Source organism: Benincasa hispida, chromosome 11, assembly GCF_027475165.1.
Source record: "Benincasa hispida cultivar pf3 chromosome 11, pf3_genome.v1.1, whole genome shotgun sequence".
Taxonomy (NCBI): Eukaryota; Viridiplantae; Streptophyta; class Magnoliopsida; order Cucurbitales; family Cucurbitaceae; genus Benincasa; species Benincasa hispida.
Window position 1 is genome coordinate 48,689,158 of NC_143488.1, and position 18,538 is coordinate 48,707,695.

General features: G+C 32.5%; 1 protein-coding gene across 1 annotated transcript; it reads right to left on the reverse strand.

The window, feature by feature from the left end:
- Positions 1 to 9,335: 9,335 nt before the first annotated feature.
- LOC120091205 (RING/U-box superfamily protein) lies at positions 9,336 to 11,970 on the reverse strand. Its single transcript, XM_039049121.2, has 2 exons — positions 11,614 to 11,970; positions 9,336 to 11,284 (listed from the first exon to the last, which is right to left on the reverse strand). The coding sequence occupies exon 2, from the start codon at positions 11,198 to 11,200 to the stop codon at positions 9,866 to 9,868; it is 1,335 nt and encodes a 444-aa protein (XP_038905049.1). The 5' UTR covers positions 11,201 to 11,284; positions 11,614 to 11,970; the 3' UTR covers positions 9,336 to 9,865.
- Between the last annotated feature and the right edge of the window lie 6,568 nt (positions 11,971 to 18,538).

Sequence of the window (18,538 nt, forward strand, 5' to 3'; positions counted from 1 at the left end):
AATCATATCCAAAATTAATAATAAAGTCTGAAATTAAACTTTATATTAAAATGTATCAACATATATTAAAAAATTCCTAATTCTGAATTTGAACATTTCAAATTCAATTTAATGACAAATTACCTCAATACCCTTTACAAGCTAGAAAAGGGACCTAATGAACCTACAAATCAGAAGCTTCAACGATGTGAAATTAATTGGCTAAACTCATTAACCAAATTAATCAATATTCGTTAACTATGAGTATACTCCACTAAAGACCCATAACTGCACTCTTCTCACTACAGATATGTTTCTGTGTCCACAGATATAGACCAATAACAACAAGTTAGTCATTTACGAGTGTTCGTAACACTAGCTAGATCAAATTACCGTTTTACCCCTAGGTTATCTCTACATCCTTAAGTACCAATGCTCTTTTAATGAACAATTTGTGGTCCAACCATTAAAAGAAACCCCTCTCGGGCCAGTGAAAAGGTAGGACCTTCTGTTCAAGTCCTAGAGATACCACTTAAGAGAACACTCATAATGGTAAGCATATTGAGTCGGCGAACTGAACACTCTCACCCATACAAATCAAATGACAATCTCACATGAACAAGAGTTCATAATATACTCAGGAGTAAGACTAAGATGCCTAGGTCATCCTATTGAAATAGAAACCTAACTAGTCAACGAAGTTACATTTAGTGGTTATTATTTCACGGTCCGGTCTTGTGCAAACTCAACTCGAGTGTCTCTTACATGAACGCATTAGATCACTGCGTTTGTATCAAATATAAAGTGGACCGTATCCATAGTGTCGTTTTTATCAAACACAAAGTGGACTATATCCATAGTGTTACCAGGATAAGGTACTCAATCTTACCCCTATACTATAGACCTTTTAGGTTGTATCTTGAACATTGATCCCTAATGTCTCTACAGACAGTTCAAGACTAATAAGAAAACCTAGGATGTCAGTTTATTAGATTTTAGCGTTAATAAGACAAAAGTAAATAAAATATCAATAACACTTATTGAGAAAAACATGAATAACTATTTTTAATGACGATCATTTAATTACATTCACTATCTACGAGTTTTAAGGCATAAAACCCAATAATAATATGTGGTTATAGACAAGAGAATTTGTATAGATTTAAGCATAGCAACAGGGGGAAAAGTTTGCTATGAGTCTAGTTTTGAAGATCTGTACCTTCTCAGTCACATCTCTCTCTTGTAGATCCATTTACACCCTATGGGTTTAACCCTTTCAGGTGGATCTACAAGATCCCATACTGAATTGAAGTATATCGACTCCATTTCAAGGTCCATGGCTTTAATCCATTGGTTCTTGTCTACATCATTCATTGCCTGCCTATAAGACAATGGATCCTCAACACCATCATCTGGTATGACAACCTGAGTTTCAGTTAAACCCAAGTAACAGTCAGGTACCACAAACCCTCTCACTGCGTCGAAGCACTCTCAACGATTGAGAAGGACGAGACTGACTTGAAGTGCTAGTTCCTTCATTAACTCTTGATGAAGGACCAACATTATCATCAACAACTCTTGTTGATTCTTCTGTAGCTTCATTTAATACTAATTTGCTTCATGATTTATGATCTCTCATATGGTCTTCTTCCAATAATGTAGTGTTGGTCGATAAAAACACTTTATTTTCTTGTGGATTGAAGAATAGACCACCTCTCGTTTCGTTAGATAAGTATTATTGTTACTTAGAGAAATTCTTTGCCTTTTAGTTTGAGCATTAGCAGTTTTAAACATCTCATGATTTAAAAGTGCTTTTATTTCGGTTGGTCTTAATACACACAAGTTGTTTTCTAGTTTTTTTGAATAAATATGTACACTATTTTTCAAAATGAACACTTCGTTATATGAAAATTTTATGGAATACAACTATTCAATTAAACAGGAAGTGGATACTTTCTTCTTCTTTATTTTTGGAACTATATATAGATTTTCTAAAATAAAAATCTATTTCCAAAAAAATAACCTAGCAGCTCCCACTACACGAGCTGAAATGACGTCTCCATTTCCAACCTTAAACGTCATTTCACCCTCAGTAAGGTGCTGAAAGAAACTAGTTCCTTGTAAAGAAGAACAAACATGATCAGTGGCTCCTATATCATGTATCTAGGCATTGTGGTCATTTTCCACTAAACATGTTTCTAAAACAAGTAAATCACATTTACTTTCCTTTTTCTTCTTCTTCTCAGCAAGGTACATTGGGCAGTTCGACTTCTAGTGACCTTCCACATTGTAGCGAACGCACTTGCCCTTGTCGGTTGCCTTGGTATTTCCCTTATTCTTCCCAACAGAGTGAGCCTTCCTCTTTCTTCATTTCTTCTTTTAGACCTTTTTAAGACCAGAAAATGAGGGCACAAACTTAATTCTTGAGGATGAACCCTTATCAAACTTTATGGAATTGACAACATTACCTCTCCTTCTACCGGTCCCTACCAGTCTATAATTCATTCAAGAGAGTCGTTATGGTGTACTGAATTTTATTCATAACTGCATTGCTGTGGAATTGAAGAAAGCTCTTTAGGAGAGATTCCAGAATAAAAGACACCTGACTTTGCTCATAAATGACCACCCTGTTCATTTCAGCCACGTTGAACTGGACCATCAGATCGAGAACATGTTCTCTATCTGATTGGCTTTCCTTCATACATGCATTATAAACGTATTTGAGGCCCTCGTACTGGATCTGAATGGACGGTTGCCCAAATATACCCTGGAGGGACTTCATGATCTCACGAGCAGTGAGCATGGCCTCATGTTTCTTGTTGAGTACGTCAGACAGACTCGTCGAGATATAGACTCGGCTCTTTTCATTGGCCTTTGTCCAACGGTCATATGCATCCCTAACATTTAGGGGTGCATTACAAGCGGGGACTTGAGGACACTCCTCAGTTAAGACAAACTGTAGATCATCTATAACTAGAATCGTATTCAAGTTAGATTTTCACGTCGCATAATTCTCTTCAGTTAGTTTTTCATTTTTAATTAGTGCGATAATTGAGAAGACATACTGGAAAAAATAAACAAACAAATGACCGTTTTAGTTATCTTTGCCTTAACCCATCATAAAAAATATCCAATCAGTTAAGCAAAAAACAAGCAATTATAGAATCCTATATAAAATATTTATTTGATTTTTGCAACGATACTTCAGAGGTTTAGGACAACAACCACCGAAGGGTGATCAGCTATCCCTCCTCTGAATTGAGACTATCTCAGCTAATTACTAATTCCAAAATAACTTTTATTCCTATAGCTCTTAGCTACCGTTAGTTTGGTTAATGATTCATTAACTCGTTTAATTCATCCTGTAAGTGTGACTCTTTCATTTTTGAATTTCGGAGGTACACTTCAACAGGCTACCATTAGAAAAGATAACTGTTAAAAATTAACGTAAGAAATCCTATCATTTCTGGAGTTTTCGTTGTTTCTAACCTATGATCAGGCCTTCCAAAGGGACGGTCGCTTTATGACAACGTATAGACGAATCATAAGAATCTCAAGATGCAACCTAATGAAGGAGACCATAAGATATGTTTACACGTGTCATTCTCTCACTTACTATGAACATTTCCCCTATTCACCTTGATATTGACCCATGCAAACAGTTTTCGAAGGGAGGTCGCGCCTAGGGCGACACGAATCTGAACATGGATCTCACGATGTGAACTCTCACGGACGTGAGAGCTTAAAAATAATATATAATATATACCATTTTTCTCCCACTAAAATGTTCTAATTATTTTAGGATTTTTTTTGTACTTGGCTAAATTTAAACTAATGAATCTATCTAAGTCTATGCCTCTTATAACTTTTATAATAAGGTCTTTGTACTAAAGTTCTAGGTGTATTAAAACATTTAATTTACCTAGTGATATTTCATGCTAATAGGACCTTAGTTAATTCAACGCAGGATCCAGTTCCCAGTTAGGAGGTGTTACGTAAACCGTCAACTTAAATACCTCCAATCTAGACAGAACTGTATCGGTTGAGTTCCCTTATAACCTTAATCCTATTTGTTCTACTTAGTCAAATTTAAACTGATTTAAAAGAAACTAAGTAATTATTCTAATCTAATTAGAAAAGTGATCTTAGATCTGATTAATTTTAAATAATTTAAAATTAATAAAATATTTTTCTTAAGATCCTATGTTTGCATGCAACTCTTTGTTATAGGTTAATGGTTGCTAATCATTAATTTTTATAACTATTACAAATTTTAATGATTAGTCCTATGATATGCTCACTATGGTTTTAATTAATCAACAATCATATTTTAATTAAAAAATTAAACCATATTACATGCATTTCACATGTCATGCTCATTGCATATTGATTTCCAATTAAATATAACACTTATATAATATTTTGAAAATCGACCAAGCATATTCATATACATTAATAAATATAACTAATTATATTTTCTAATTAATGTCATGAAACAGCTTCTCTAATTTTATATATTTAACATATCACATACATTAAATAAATCTTAAAATTATAAATCATGTATTTCATATCATACATTATAACACTTATAATATACAAAAAAATGCGAACATGCTTAACCTAAGGTGGAATTTATTTAAATGACATCCACAAAGCATTTAAATAGCAAATGAACCTGCAATTTTTAGCCCGAGGATAAAATAAAGCAATAAATTACACCTAATTTAGCTAATTTTATCCTAAAATTTCTTCTGTTGTTCTAGAACCGGACCAGACCAACCTGAATGGGCCTAAACCGGAACACCAATCTATAAACCAAGCCAACCCAATCGAGCCGGACCACCAACTGAACCGTAGTCGAACTGAACCCGTTTTGCTAGCCCTAATTCTCTGCAAAATTGTGCAGGGATGCAGAACTGCGATTTTTTGCCAAAATGGTCTCGATCTTCATCGACACGAACCCTAATTCTAGATCCAGACTTAGAGAAATCATTTACAACAATAATGTCAAAAAAAACACAAGGGCCTTTACATTCATATCAAAATTGTAAATCTAAAGCTAAATAAAATAGAACAATTTTGCATTGGAGTAAAACAGGAAAAATAAATTAAGCATGCAATTCCCAAAAACCTAATTATATAGGTAAAAAAAACCTTACATTACAGAGCTTTTGGAAATTTCTTGGAATTCGGACGAATTTGGAATGGACACCACCACTTGGAGTCCTCCCTATTCTTGTAGAGAAATTGAGAAGATGAGAATTGTGGGATTCACTTTTTTTTTTTTTTTTTTTTTTTTTTGGAATTGGGAGGAAAAAAGAAGAAAAAATGCAGAGAATTTTCTCATCGATCAAATTGATTTTCATTGTTTTTTTTCTTTTGTTTTTGATATAGAGAGAATGAGAGAGTGTGTGAAAGTGAGGAGACGTGAGATTCATCCTACGTCTCAAGTAACTCACCTACGCGGGGAATTGCATTTTATTTGAAATTAAATAAAACTATCTATTAAATCAAATTAAATAAATAAAAACAAATAACTATTTAAATCATATTTAAATAGTTCTCTCCCACATAACCTATAGTGTTAATGCGCATTTAATGTGAATTAATTTTAACCTATAGTTTTGATTTAATGAATTTAATTAAATTCAAAAACTCAATTAAACAAAATAAATAATTAATTAATCATCCAATTAAATATCACATATTTAATTTAAATTTCTCATTTGAATCATATTCAAATATATTTCTCTCATTTAACCTATAGTTTTAATGCACATCCAATGCACATTATTTTTAACCTATAGTTTTCAATATGAATTTTATTCATATTAAATTAATGTTTGAACTCCTTTCAAATATTTCGTTTTCTAATTTATTAATTTTGAATCATATCCAAAATTAATAATAAAGTCTAAAATTAAATTTTATATTAAAATTTATCAATATATATTAAAAAATTCCCAATTCTAAATTTGAACATTTCAAATTTATTTTAATGACAAATTACCTCAATACACTTTACAAGCTAAGAAAAAGGACCTAATGGACCTGCAGATCAAAAGCTCCAACGATGTGAGATTAATTGGCTAAACTCATTAACCAATCAATATTCGTTAATTGTGAGTACACTCTACTAAAGACCCACAACTGCACTCTTCTTACTACATATATATTTCTGTGTCCACGGATAAAGACTAATAATAGCAAGTTAGTTATTCACGAGTTTTTGTAACACCAGCTGGGTCAAATTACTATTTTACCCCTGGGTTACCTCTGTATCCTTAAGTACTAGTGCTCATCTAATGAACTACATGTTTATGGTCCAACCATTAAATAGAAATCCCTCTTAGGCTAGTGAGAAGGTAGAGCCCGAGAGGGTAGGACCCTTTATTCAAGTCCCGATGATACCACTTAAGGGAATACTCCTCTACTTACCTTGAAGTTGGGAAGGAGTGAAATCCATCTTGTATGATTATGTTCCCAGTTGCCCACTCGGTCTTATCCCAAAGTGGTAGGCATATTGAGTTGGCGAACTTGCCACTCTCACCCATACAAATCAAAGGGAATTCCCTCATGAACAGGAGTTCATAATATACTCAAGAGTAAGACTGAGGTTCCTAGGTCATCCTATTGAAATAAAGACTTAACTAGTCAACGGAGTTACATCTAGTGGTTATTATTTTGCGGTCCGATCTTGTGCAAACTCATTGTCTAGGATACCCTCACTCGCGTGTCTCCTACATGAACACGTTGGATCACTGCGTTTTTATCAAATACAAAGTGGGTCGCATTCATAATGTTACCAGGATAAGATACCAACCTTACCCCTATACTATAGACCCTTTAGACTGTATCTTTAACACTATCCCTATATGTCTCTACAAACAGTTCAAGACTCATAAGACAGCCCAGGATGTTAGTTTATTGGATTTTAGAATTAATAAGAAAAAACTAAATAAAACATCAATAACACTTATTGAGAAAAACATTAATAACTATTTGTTAATAAGGGTCATTTAATTACATTAACTATCTACGAGTTTTAGGGCATAAAACTCAACAAGAGAGACTATTAAATAAGGAAATACAACATCCAATCAAGACAAAGCAAAAGTTATGATTTTCCTTCGTCGTCATCTCCACGAGGGATTGAAAATAGAGTATCTTACAATAAAAGATTCTCGTATCTTGTAGAAAAAATTGAAAGAGATATGATCATAAAAAAACAGTTATTATTCCTAAAGCTTGTTATGAGTGGATGCACGTGAGGCTATAAGATTTCAAATTAGTAAGTGATTACAATTTTGCATTATTTAAAATCGGTTCGAAACTGTTGTTATGTGGAGAGAAAATTACTGATCCTGATATATTAGAGAAGACATTTTCTATATTTTATGTCTCAAATATTCTCCTGCAGTAATATCAAGATAGGAGTTTTAAACAATATTTTGAACTAATTTCATGTCTTCTCGTGGCTAAACAAAACAACGAGTTATTAATGAAAAATCATGAATCTCGATAAATTGGGACAACACCATTCACTGAAGTGAATGTTGTGAATTTTAATAATAATCGTGGTCGAAGTCATGGTCGTCGTCGAGGTCATGACCATAACAGAGGAAGAAATAATTATTATTTTCGTGGTGGTCGTTCTAATCATTCAAATTTCAAAAGAAATATCACAAAAGAAAAACTCCACAAGATAAGAGTTTAAAAAGTGTTGAAAATAAATGTTTCCGATGCAAAATAACTTAACATTGGTCACGTACCTGTCGTACGTCAAAACACTTAGTTGATTTTTATCAAGCATTCCTGAAGAAAAAAGAGAAAAATATGGAAACAAAATTTGCATACCAGAATAGTGATATATTTGATCTATCTCATATGACAAATTTAGATGTGACTAATTTGAATTTACTGAAGACAAAATCGGCAAAATTGATGAAACATCAACTATTTCCTTTGACTTTGAAAATATCTACATTTAATATTTTTTTTCCTCCTAGTAGATGTTAACCCTTGTGTATTCCAAATGTTATTTTTCTTATTGTAACTATTTTCTTTTAATGAAACTTGGATAATTTTCATATTTTGGGTGACTAAAAAATGAGTAAAGAAGATCTATGTAATACTTATAAGTAAAAAATATTTTTCCAAATTGACAATGTTAGAAACAAAAGTCAATACAATATTAGGTTTTGCAAACCTAATTGATGGATTTGAAAAGGTCAATATTATTTTATCTATAGAGAAACAAAATTTACAACTGACAATTTATTATTTTCTAGTATTTTCTAGTCAATCAAAAAGAAATCTACTTAGTTTCGAAGATATACATTGCAATGATTATCATAGTGAAACTGATAGAAAAAATAATACAGAGTATCTTTAATAATCGCCAAAATTTTCAGGTACACAAGAAAATGGTCAAAATATGTGGATGGTTACTCAGAAAGAGAAAGCATAGACTGCAGTGGAGTTTTGGTTGCTTCTTTTCTGTTTACAACCTTTTATGTGGATGCTATGCTAAAGATTCAGTCTGGAAACTGAAACGCCACCATTGAAAAACTTCTCTATATCCTGTCCTTACAAACTACACATCTATTCATTACACGACTAAACTAAAATATTACAGTATGACCAAGTTAGAATAAGATCAACGATTGATGGAACGAACCAACATGACACATCAACATTTAATGTACAAGGTTAACTAAGAAGAACTAAAAGTAAGGTCAATTCTTCTTATCAGAGGATCTAATGTACTAACTTCTCACCCAAACCACTCTGATAACTAACTTTGCAAAATTAAATATGAAAGTATTCTATCCACAATAAATAAAAGAGATTTCAACTTCCACCTCCCCTCCTTCCTCCTCTCGCTCTTTCCAGAAATTGCTACAAGATTGACAAGTGATGCACTTGTAAGCATATAAGCAACCCTTATGTGAAATGATAAACTGTGACAAGGTGTGGAAAGGAGTATAGTTATGAATTCCATGGGATTATGAAGTCTTGGGAGTTGTGAATTCCTAGAGCGCTTAGTGTAAGAAATTAGTAAGGCATAAACTTGATTTTTTTTAATTGTGGACTCACGAACTCCTTGGACCAAATAAAGAGTGGAGGAGTTCACAACTTTCTACTTCCCAACTCCTTGCTCCAACCACCCCTGAAGAAACAATATGAAAGGGCAGAAATTACCAAATTCTATGTAGACATGCTTTGATCAGTCCTTTCGTCTGAAGAGAAGTAACAAACAAAGTGTTGCCTAACCATTAGTATGTCATGATAATGCAAAAAACAATATAATAGGGTCATAGAAGTCGATAAAGAAGATGCAAATCCAAAGGTTTTTCCTCGAAACACAACTCTTCTCTCCAATGAAAGAATTGCAGAAGAAAAGCTACAGATTGATTTCAGAAATTTCCAACACCAGTACAATCTATCTATCTAGACCATGAGAAATTTTGGATACCAGATTCAATGGGGGGGGGAGGGGGAGGGGAGGGACTTGCAGATGGTGTGTATATATTACAGATGCTTACCATTACATCAACTGCTATTTGACCGACGTAGCAATACCAAAATCAAATATTCATCTTCAATGGAGGAACAAATTCGACGCGCGCTTTTGCAGCAACCAGTTCGCCACATTATAGAAGTGCAATGCAGCTGGAAAGCCGACAAGATTGCTCCTCTTCATAATCTTCCGATACCTTATCAGAGAATGGACCATCAAACTTCTTAGAGCTGTTATTTATATGGGATTTCACACCAGCAAGGATCATCCCAAGGTTGAAGAACATTCAATAACTTAAAAAAGAAAAGTGATGAAGTAAATAAATAGCTCATATGAGAAAGAACTTCATTATCAATACAATCATCCCAATCTCCTCCTCCTTCGCTCCTGTAAAATTTCATTGTCTATATCTGACCGTCGTGGTAACTCACTCCTCCTTCTGGTTGATGGAGATGGGAGTATTATTCGGTCAAATTCAGATGCACTATTGGTCTGGTTTTCTAGACTCGTAGCAATATCCATACTTCTAGAAGATGATTCAAACTGGGGAACCAGAAAGGTGATTCCACCAACAGGATCTGGAATTATACCATCCGATTGCACAGTTGCAGCAATACCGGACAAGGGGTCTCCATTGTTAGGATTATTAGGAATTGAGTGTGGGCGGCTTCTGGTTGCACTATGATTGTGAATGTATGTCTCAAGGTCCTCAACTAATCTTTCAGCAGAATCCATTGCAGAATTCAAAGCAGATGAAAGAGATGAAAATGAGGCAGCACCTTGCAACAGCAACCTAGAAACTTGAAGGGATCGACTTTGCTGATTGCTCTCATTCTCAGGAACAGGTAATACTTGGGAGGCACGACGCCTTCGGCCCAACAAATTAGTCCTCTCAATCCTTCCATGTGAAACATCAAAATTCTGCGACCGAGATTGCTCCCCCATTGCACCAATCATGTTGCTAATCTGCTGAATCCTTTCTTCAATGAGAGAAGATGATGCCCCTCGGAATAAAATTTGCTGCCTCGTACTCTCAATCCTTTGTGCACGTGGCCTGGGAGGAACCTTCAAACCAGAATCATTCGGTTTTGACTTATGGGCACGATTACCGTTCCCATGGCCATATATTGGAATGATGCTTGTGTCTGTAACTTCACCTTGACATTCAGGACACTCCTTGGCATTTGAATGAACATAAGATAACTGATAAAAGCAAGACCAACAAAATAAGTGACCACAACATGTCAATATTGGATCCTTGGCAACATCCAAGCATATATTACAATCATAAAAACTTCCCATCTTGTTTCCAGTGGTCCTAGGCTCTGGATCCATCCCCAATGCTTTGGCTACCAAATGAGAGCCATTCTGTTTACTAGTTTTCCCCGAATGAAGTGTCCTTTCCTGGGCAGCAGCACTATCATCACCAGTATCATGTCTTTCAAGGTGAACATAAGCTGCTGCAGTGTCAGCAGGTTCAGTTACAGTCGGGGCATGTCGCCATCTCTGTCGCCGTGTAGCCCTCGTTGTAACGGCTTCAAGTTGCCGAATGCGTTCTTCAATGCGTCCATGAGCAGTTTCAAGGTCATTCAGTATGGTGTCTAACCCTATCACTGAATCATAAGATTGGTCCAAAGGCTCTTGATTCAAATCGAGGTCCATTATATCTTCTCCTGCGTTATTTCCCATTAGCATCTACACCCAATCTTTCCTTTCATTCTAACCTCACAGCTAAAAACAAATCTCAAATTCAAGAAACCCATCGAAGCATCTCTCCTCCTGTCAATGAACCAAAAAAAAAAAAGTTTAACTTCTTTCACTACAAAAGCCTAAAAAATTCCACATACCCTAATTTTTTTTTAAAAAAAAAAAAAAAAAAAATCCCTAAGCTTCAATTTTATCCATTGTTAATCTTTGCTCTAATTATCCACAAACTAGAACAAAAACTCCCCAAGTTGTTCACGAAATCCAAATTCCCCTGTGAAAATCAGAAACTAACTTTTCCGAACAAACCTAGACCAACGACCCAAGAAAGATCCCATTACAACAAATTAAAACAATCTTCAAAACCACTAAGAAGAAATTCAGAACCCAGAATAGAAAAGAACCTGCAATCGGACGAAGATTCGAGCAATCTCAAGGCCCTCGATCAAAGCCGCACTTCAGCCATCGGCAAAAAGAATGGCAAATCTATCAACAGAACAGAACTATGCAAGTCGATTCTTGAGACGCTGCTTCCTCACGAACATACGAAGAAGGAGAAGGCGGAGGCGGCGGCCGGAATCGGAAAGGAAGCGGTGGCGGAGAGGCGATGATACTGGGCTTGACCCTTATCAATTATCAGGATACGGCCTTGAAAGATTTTGCCTGAAAGATCAAAATTACTCAATGGGCGACGTATTGGAAGAATCATACGACGTCGTTGAGTATATACCAAATTCCGTCTTCCTATTGGTGAAACGACATTATTAGTAAATTTGTTACCTTTTTTTCCTTTGCTTTACTGATTCATTATTCACGAAATCGTCACTCCTGACGCATAAATTATTTTCTTTATTCTTTAAATAAACAAAAAACTCGAATATAAAATAATATCTTCCGTATTTTCAGGGTTTCTTTTTTCAAAACATTATACTTATTTAGTTTTTCCGATTAAATAATTATTTTAAATAGTAAAATTGTTGACAATATTTTTAATTATATAAACTGTCATTGTTTACAGATAAATAGTGACATTTTACTATACTTATAAATAAATTGATTCATTTTTTTTTAATTTGTAAACAACCTTTTCTATCTTTTGAGATGATAGTTTGAATTTTATTCACTATTATTCCCATCACATAATTAAACATTTATTCGGTTAATATGAGATCAAATTATTGATTTTGTAGGACAACAACCCTCCAACTATAGTATGATATTGTCTACTTTGGACATAAACTCTCATAGCTTTGCTTTTCGAACCACCCTAAATTGTCTTATACCAATGGAGATAGTTATTTTCCCTTATAGTTTCCCCTCAAATAATCTTTCATCTGTCTAACCCTTAGCCAGGCTTACTCCTGTTTACCGAAGCACCCCGCGTATCTAGTAGAGTTCAACTACAGATCACACCATGACTGTTGGGGTTGATGCCCTAAATCTCGTATAGTTTGTAAATATTATTGAACAAACTCATTGTGTATTTAATAAAATATATGATATTTTATTCATTGTCTATAAAATATGTGATATTTTAGTTGCATTAACCACAAACCAATAAACTGACATCCAAGGTTATCTTTGTAACTTAAACGTGTATGTAGAGACATACGAGTGGATCATGTTTAAGTGATAACCTAAATGGTCTGTAGTAGATGGATAAGGTTGGATACCTTATCCTGGTGATACTACAACTATGACACGCTTTGTAGGTGTTACAATTATTGTAAAGTGTTACAAGTGATCTGATCCTGATCATTCATGTATAGACATGTGAGCGAAGACATTCTATACAAAAGAGTTTGTATAAGACCGGATCATGAAATGTTTAGTCTCATTACATAACACCGTTCATAATAGAGACTTACATTTCACCATGATGACCATAGGTAACATGACCTGAATCCTGAGTGAGTTGTGAACTCCTGCCTATGAAAGCGGTCCTTTGATTTGTATGGGTGAGAGTGGTCAGATCCCTGACTCAACAAGCCTACCATTTTGGAGATTCGTCTGATTGAGGAGCTGGGAACACAACTACACAAGATGGAATTCACTCATTCCTTAAGGCAAGGGTGAGTAGATAAATTGCTCCCTTAAAGGCTAATTCCGGGTCTTGAACAATGTGGCGCCACACCCTCTTCTGGCCCGAGAGGGGTTTAGTCATAGTTGGACTATGATTTATTGTTCATTAGAGGGATCCGTGGTACTTAAGGAGTTAGTCTACAGAGGCAAAACGGTAATTTGACCTAGCTATACTTACGAGTTGTGAAAGGTTATCATACTGTCGATTGGTTATGGATGGACACAAAATATATCTGTAGCGCGAAGAGTGCAGCTGTCGGTCTTTAGTGAAGTGTTCGACAGTTAACTGATGGTGAATAATTTAATTAAAAAGTTTAATTAATTATTCATGTATCGTTGGAGTTTCAAGCTATAGGTCCATGAGGTCCTCTTGGTAGCTAATAAGATTAATTGATAATCAGTTTTTGGATTAATTTGAATTGTTCAAATTAATAGAGGGATTAATTATATATGATATAATTGTTATAATGTATTTGATACATTATAGCTTAATTAGAGGAAATAAATATTTAAATGAGATTCAAATATATTTTCTATGAATTGGATTCATAGTTGTTAGATTTATATAAATATGATTATATCAAATGTCATATAAGAGAGAAAAGAAACTATAGATTATATTGTATATGATACAATATTAAAACTATAAGTTATATGTTATATTTGATATAACATATAATTTAATATATATATATAAAATATGATAAGTTAGTTATCATATTTATATTTATATTAATTATTATTTTAATAATAAGGGATTAGTTATCATATTTATATTTATATTAATTATTATTTTAATAATAAGGGAGGGAGTTACAACTCCCTTCCCTTTCTTTTCTCTCCACCCACGTAAGTTGATTTTGAGACAGAGAGAAATGGCAGAAGAGTTCTGTGAGTGTGAATTGAATTTTGTTGATGAACATTTTCAGTTCCTTCTACCTCTCCACAAAAGTTCCCTCAAATTCAAAATAGCCAGAGTCCACCACTCTTGGGTTTTCACCCTGAGAATACCGAGGAAACCTTCATGGTTGTGTTCATTCTTGTTCGAGGTTATTTTTGAAGAAAGTCTTCAAGGAGTTTATGAACCGTTCGAGGGAAATCGTGAAGAAATGTCTTCAAAGGTGAGGTTACTAAAACCCATGTTGTAATTTATAAATAAATGCATATCTTTCTTGTTTACATTAAAATTTATATTCAATGAAAAATGGTTTTTGGATGATCTGCTTCCACTCAAGGTTCTCTTCTCATAGAGTTCCTTCAATGACTACTTTTGAGACTCCACCACATCTTTGTTCTAACACCTAAGGATTCTACCGAGCATAGTTAAGTAAGGGGTATGGCTCTAATACCATTTATTGGAAAAAAACCTCTCACTTCTACCGTGAGAATAAGTAGAAAAATAATATAGAAATTACAATTAAAAAAAATAAAAACTGAAAATACAAAAATTTAAATGGAAAACTCCCAACTTGGAGAAAAACCACGACTTACTAAAAAGAAATCTACTATGTGAAAATTGTTACAATCACACAGAACAATTATCTCTCTCGATCCCAATTACAAGAACACTATTAAAAGCTTTTATACTAGTCACACCCTTTTCCCACTTTCAATTAGAGAAACATGAAGAGAATTTAACTAGAGTTAGCCCATTCAAACTTAAAATGTATCTAATTGGGACAGTTGATTTTATAGTGCATAGAGCTAATGATTTTCGTAAACCTTTTCAATGTAGAACAAGCCCATGACTTTCTAATTTTTTTTTTTTTATGTGGGACAACTGCACTTCTAATATTTTGCCAAAAATCACAACAAATTTACCTTGACAAGATATTTGAAGAATCCTCAACTTCTACAATCCATTATCGACAATCATAATTCTCAACTATTATAACCTACTCCATCGTAAAAAGTAGACTACTTGGAATACTACCTCCCAAGATTTTTCTTTTTTGTCACATGTTGATAAACCTTGCTGTTATTTATGGTGCAACTTCTATATACTTGACTTACTTGGAAGTTCTTCAGTTATTGACATAACTTCCATCATACACCTTGCATAACCGTCAAGTCAATGCCCCTGTGCAAACTTGTGGAATCGCTAACATTACATCCTCTATCATGGTAAAGCGAACATACTACAATGATGAATTTCGTCTTCAGAGGAAGTTGTCTTCTCCCGAAAGACTACATCAACATCTAATCCAGAGCAATTTGACGAACCTGCTCTATTTTTAAGGGTGGTTTGAAGTGTTAAATTTAGAGGAGAGAAAAAGAGAGAGAAAACTAAGTCAAATTGCAAATTTAAACTAAATCTAATTTGAATAATATAATCTAACACGAGGAAGATCAAATATATTAGTAACAATATTATAAATAGTTCCACACATGATCTACTCGAATAAAAAAGTGCACGTTAAATCGTAAAGCTGACGAATGGTCAAGAGATTTAGAAGAATGGCTTTAGGAAAATTAGAAGCTTCTCCTAACATTAACATGATTGATAGGACATATTTGACTGTATTTCTAAGACTAACAAAGACCATGTGAAGAGAGTATGAACTCCAAACAGAGTGTCTATCAAAAGTTGAGAGATTGGTAAGAAACAAGAACACCAAATTGTGTCCTTTTGAGATTTGGCATTCAAGTTTGGAATGAGCTTGAGAATATTAAGTATTGGAGTTTAAGTAACTCGAGTTTAAGAAAATTTTGTTTAAAGTGCAAATTTAGAAAGTTTGAATTTATATGAAACATGTGTTTGAAGTAGGTTTAGGAAGCATGGAATGAATACATATTTATTAATTGAATTTGTGAAATATTTCTTTATATTCAATTAATGGTAGGTTTTAGATTAATTTGTATTTATCATCTTAATTATTTTAATATAGGTAACTTTAAAATAAACTAATTTTCATATTTTTCAAATATAACTAAACTCAAAATTAAAATTATGTTTCTTATATATATATTTTAATTTATATTTACCAACTTAAATATGTGAAAGAAAGGACGAATGTAAACAAAATATTTTGGGTAGTTTTTCTTTTTTTCCCCCCTAAAATGACGGTGTGAAAAATGAAATATATATTTAATTGATAAATTATTTCAAATGGTAAAACTGATAGAAGTCTATTTGTATCTATCAGCGTCTATCATTGATAGTTTTAAAATTTTGCTATATTTTGTAAATATTTTGATTTATTTGTCTATATTTAAAAACAACCCTATTTAATTGGTATATAACGGAGACCAAATTGAATATTATATATATATTTCTTTTATATTGAATAAATTTAATTTGTAAATTAAATATTTTTTAATATGACTTACCTAAAATTAAAATACAATTTATTTTACCAAATTTAGTTTAGTAATTTATAATTCAAATTCAACTCAATTGATCAATTAAAAAATTTAGAAGAATGTTTGTTTTTTTTAAAAAAAAATTGAAAAAGGAATTTGATTATTATAATTTAATATAATTTATCCTTTTAATAATTTGATATTTTGATTTTAATTGGTTTGGAAGTGAAACTTCATAGAAATTTTTTATTTTAACTGATTTGAAAATGATCCATTTTGTTACTATAAGAGGCTAACTTAAAATTGAAACAACCTAATATTTTAATCTTAAAGTCAATTATTGATTATTTTTTTTATCAAATGACATATTTTATTTCTAAATTCAAGAAATCAAAAAAATCATAAAGTTTTAATTTTCATTTTTATTTGGTCACTATATTATTAAGATCCAACATTTTATTCTTTTATATTTAAATAAAATTCTAAGTCTTTGAGCTAGTTAAATTGACTAACAAAAAAAAAAGATGAAAATGATGTTAAATTAAATTAACCAAAAATATTATTGTCAACTTATACAAATCATACTCATAAAGAAAAGGGTTGACGAGAGAAATAACAAAATTTAAAGTTTCATTTGGAAAAATGGCGAAAATATTTCAAATTTGTAAAAATAGCAAAACAAATTTAAATAATATAAAATACAAATTGGTAAATGACCAATCTACCCTAAAAACTAACAAATTGAATACAAATAAACAATGCTTCAAAAACAACTCGAAAATTGCAAATACACTCTATCTAAACTTCTAGAAGCGACAAAAATTACAATCTCAACCAAAAACTAAAAAACAAATAGTATGGTCAAAATCTTAGAAACAATTCGAAAATCTAAAAACTCGCCAATATGGTCCTCACCGAGAAACAATTGGCGGCGACGATCATGATGGTGTGTCTGTGGTGCTGGTGGTGGCATGCGACTGCTTAGAGAATCAGTCAATGATGAGCAAAAGAAAATTTGATAGTCATGCAAACCGAAATGTAGTAGAGAGGGTGATAGTGAGAGAAGAAAGAATGGAAGGCTCCAAAGGAAGTGACTCAAAATGGGTGAGGGTATGCTAGCATAAATTTTAAAGGAGAGGTTGTGGAGATGTTATGGCTACATGCAAATGAAAAATAGGAAAGAGAGAAAGAAAATGATGATATAAGAGGGAGGTAAAGTACAATTAGGATTTTTTTTAAAAAAAATATATTTTTTTAAATATGTAGGGCGGAAAGTGCTTTGATCTTTTTTCACAAATTATAAATATATTGAAACTTTGGATACAAGGGTTAGTTTTTTTTTTTTTTTTTAAATGAAACAATATAAAACAAATCTTATTAAAATAATAAATAAGTAAATAAATATGTTTTATATACCAATGATATATTGTTATATCATTAGATTACATTTTAAAAAGTATAAACTATATAAATAGTAATAATATACAAAAAAAAAATTAATATAAAACAAAATTTATAAGTAAATAATAAAAAAAGATCAAAACGGAATCTGATAACAAAATATAGATTCAAATAGATATTGTTAGAGAAAAATAAGGGAGAATCTCTAATTTAAATCAGGAAACATGAAAAATGAAGGTTAAATGAAGGTTAAAATCGCATAACTCTATTACAATTACACTGAATGTGTAAATGTAAATGTAGATTAGTTAATCTCATAACTTCATGTTACCATTATACTGTATTGTATATTAGTTAATTTTGAGCCTATCGTGGACAATCTATCAAAATTGATTTTGTTTTTCTGTTGAATTATTATTCAAATATATAGCGTATTTGCAAGATTTACAACTACATTAGAAAATAATCAACCGCCACACAAAAATCATAACTCCAATTCTCCGGTATTCTCAACAATCGCAGAAGTTCCAATTTATTGTAGTG

Excerpts from the sequence above, each read along its gene's own strand:
- LOC120091205 (XM_039049121.2), bottom strand. The coding sequence starts at position 11,200 with ATGCTAATGGGAAATAACGCAGGAGAAGATATAATGGACCTCGATTTG.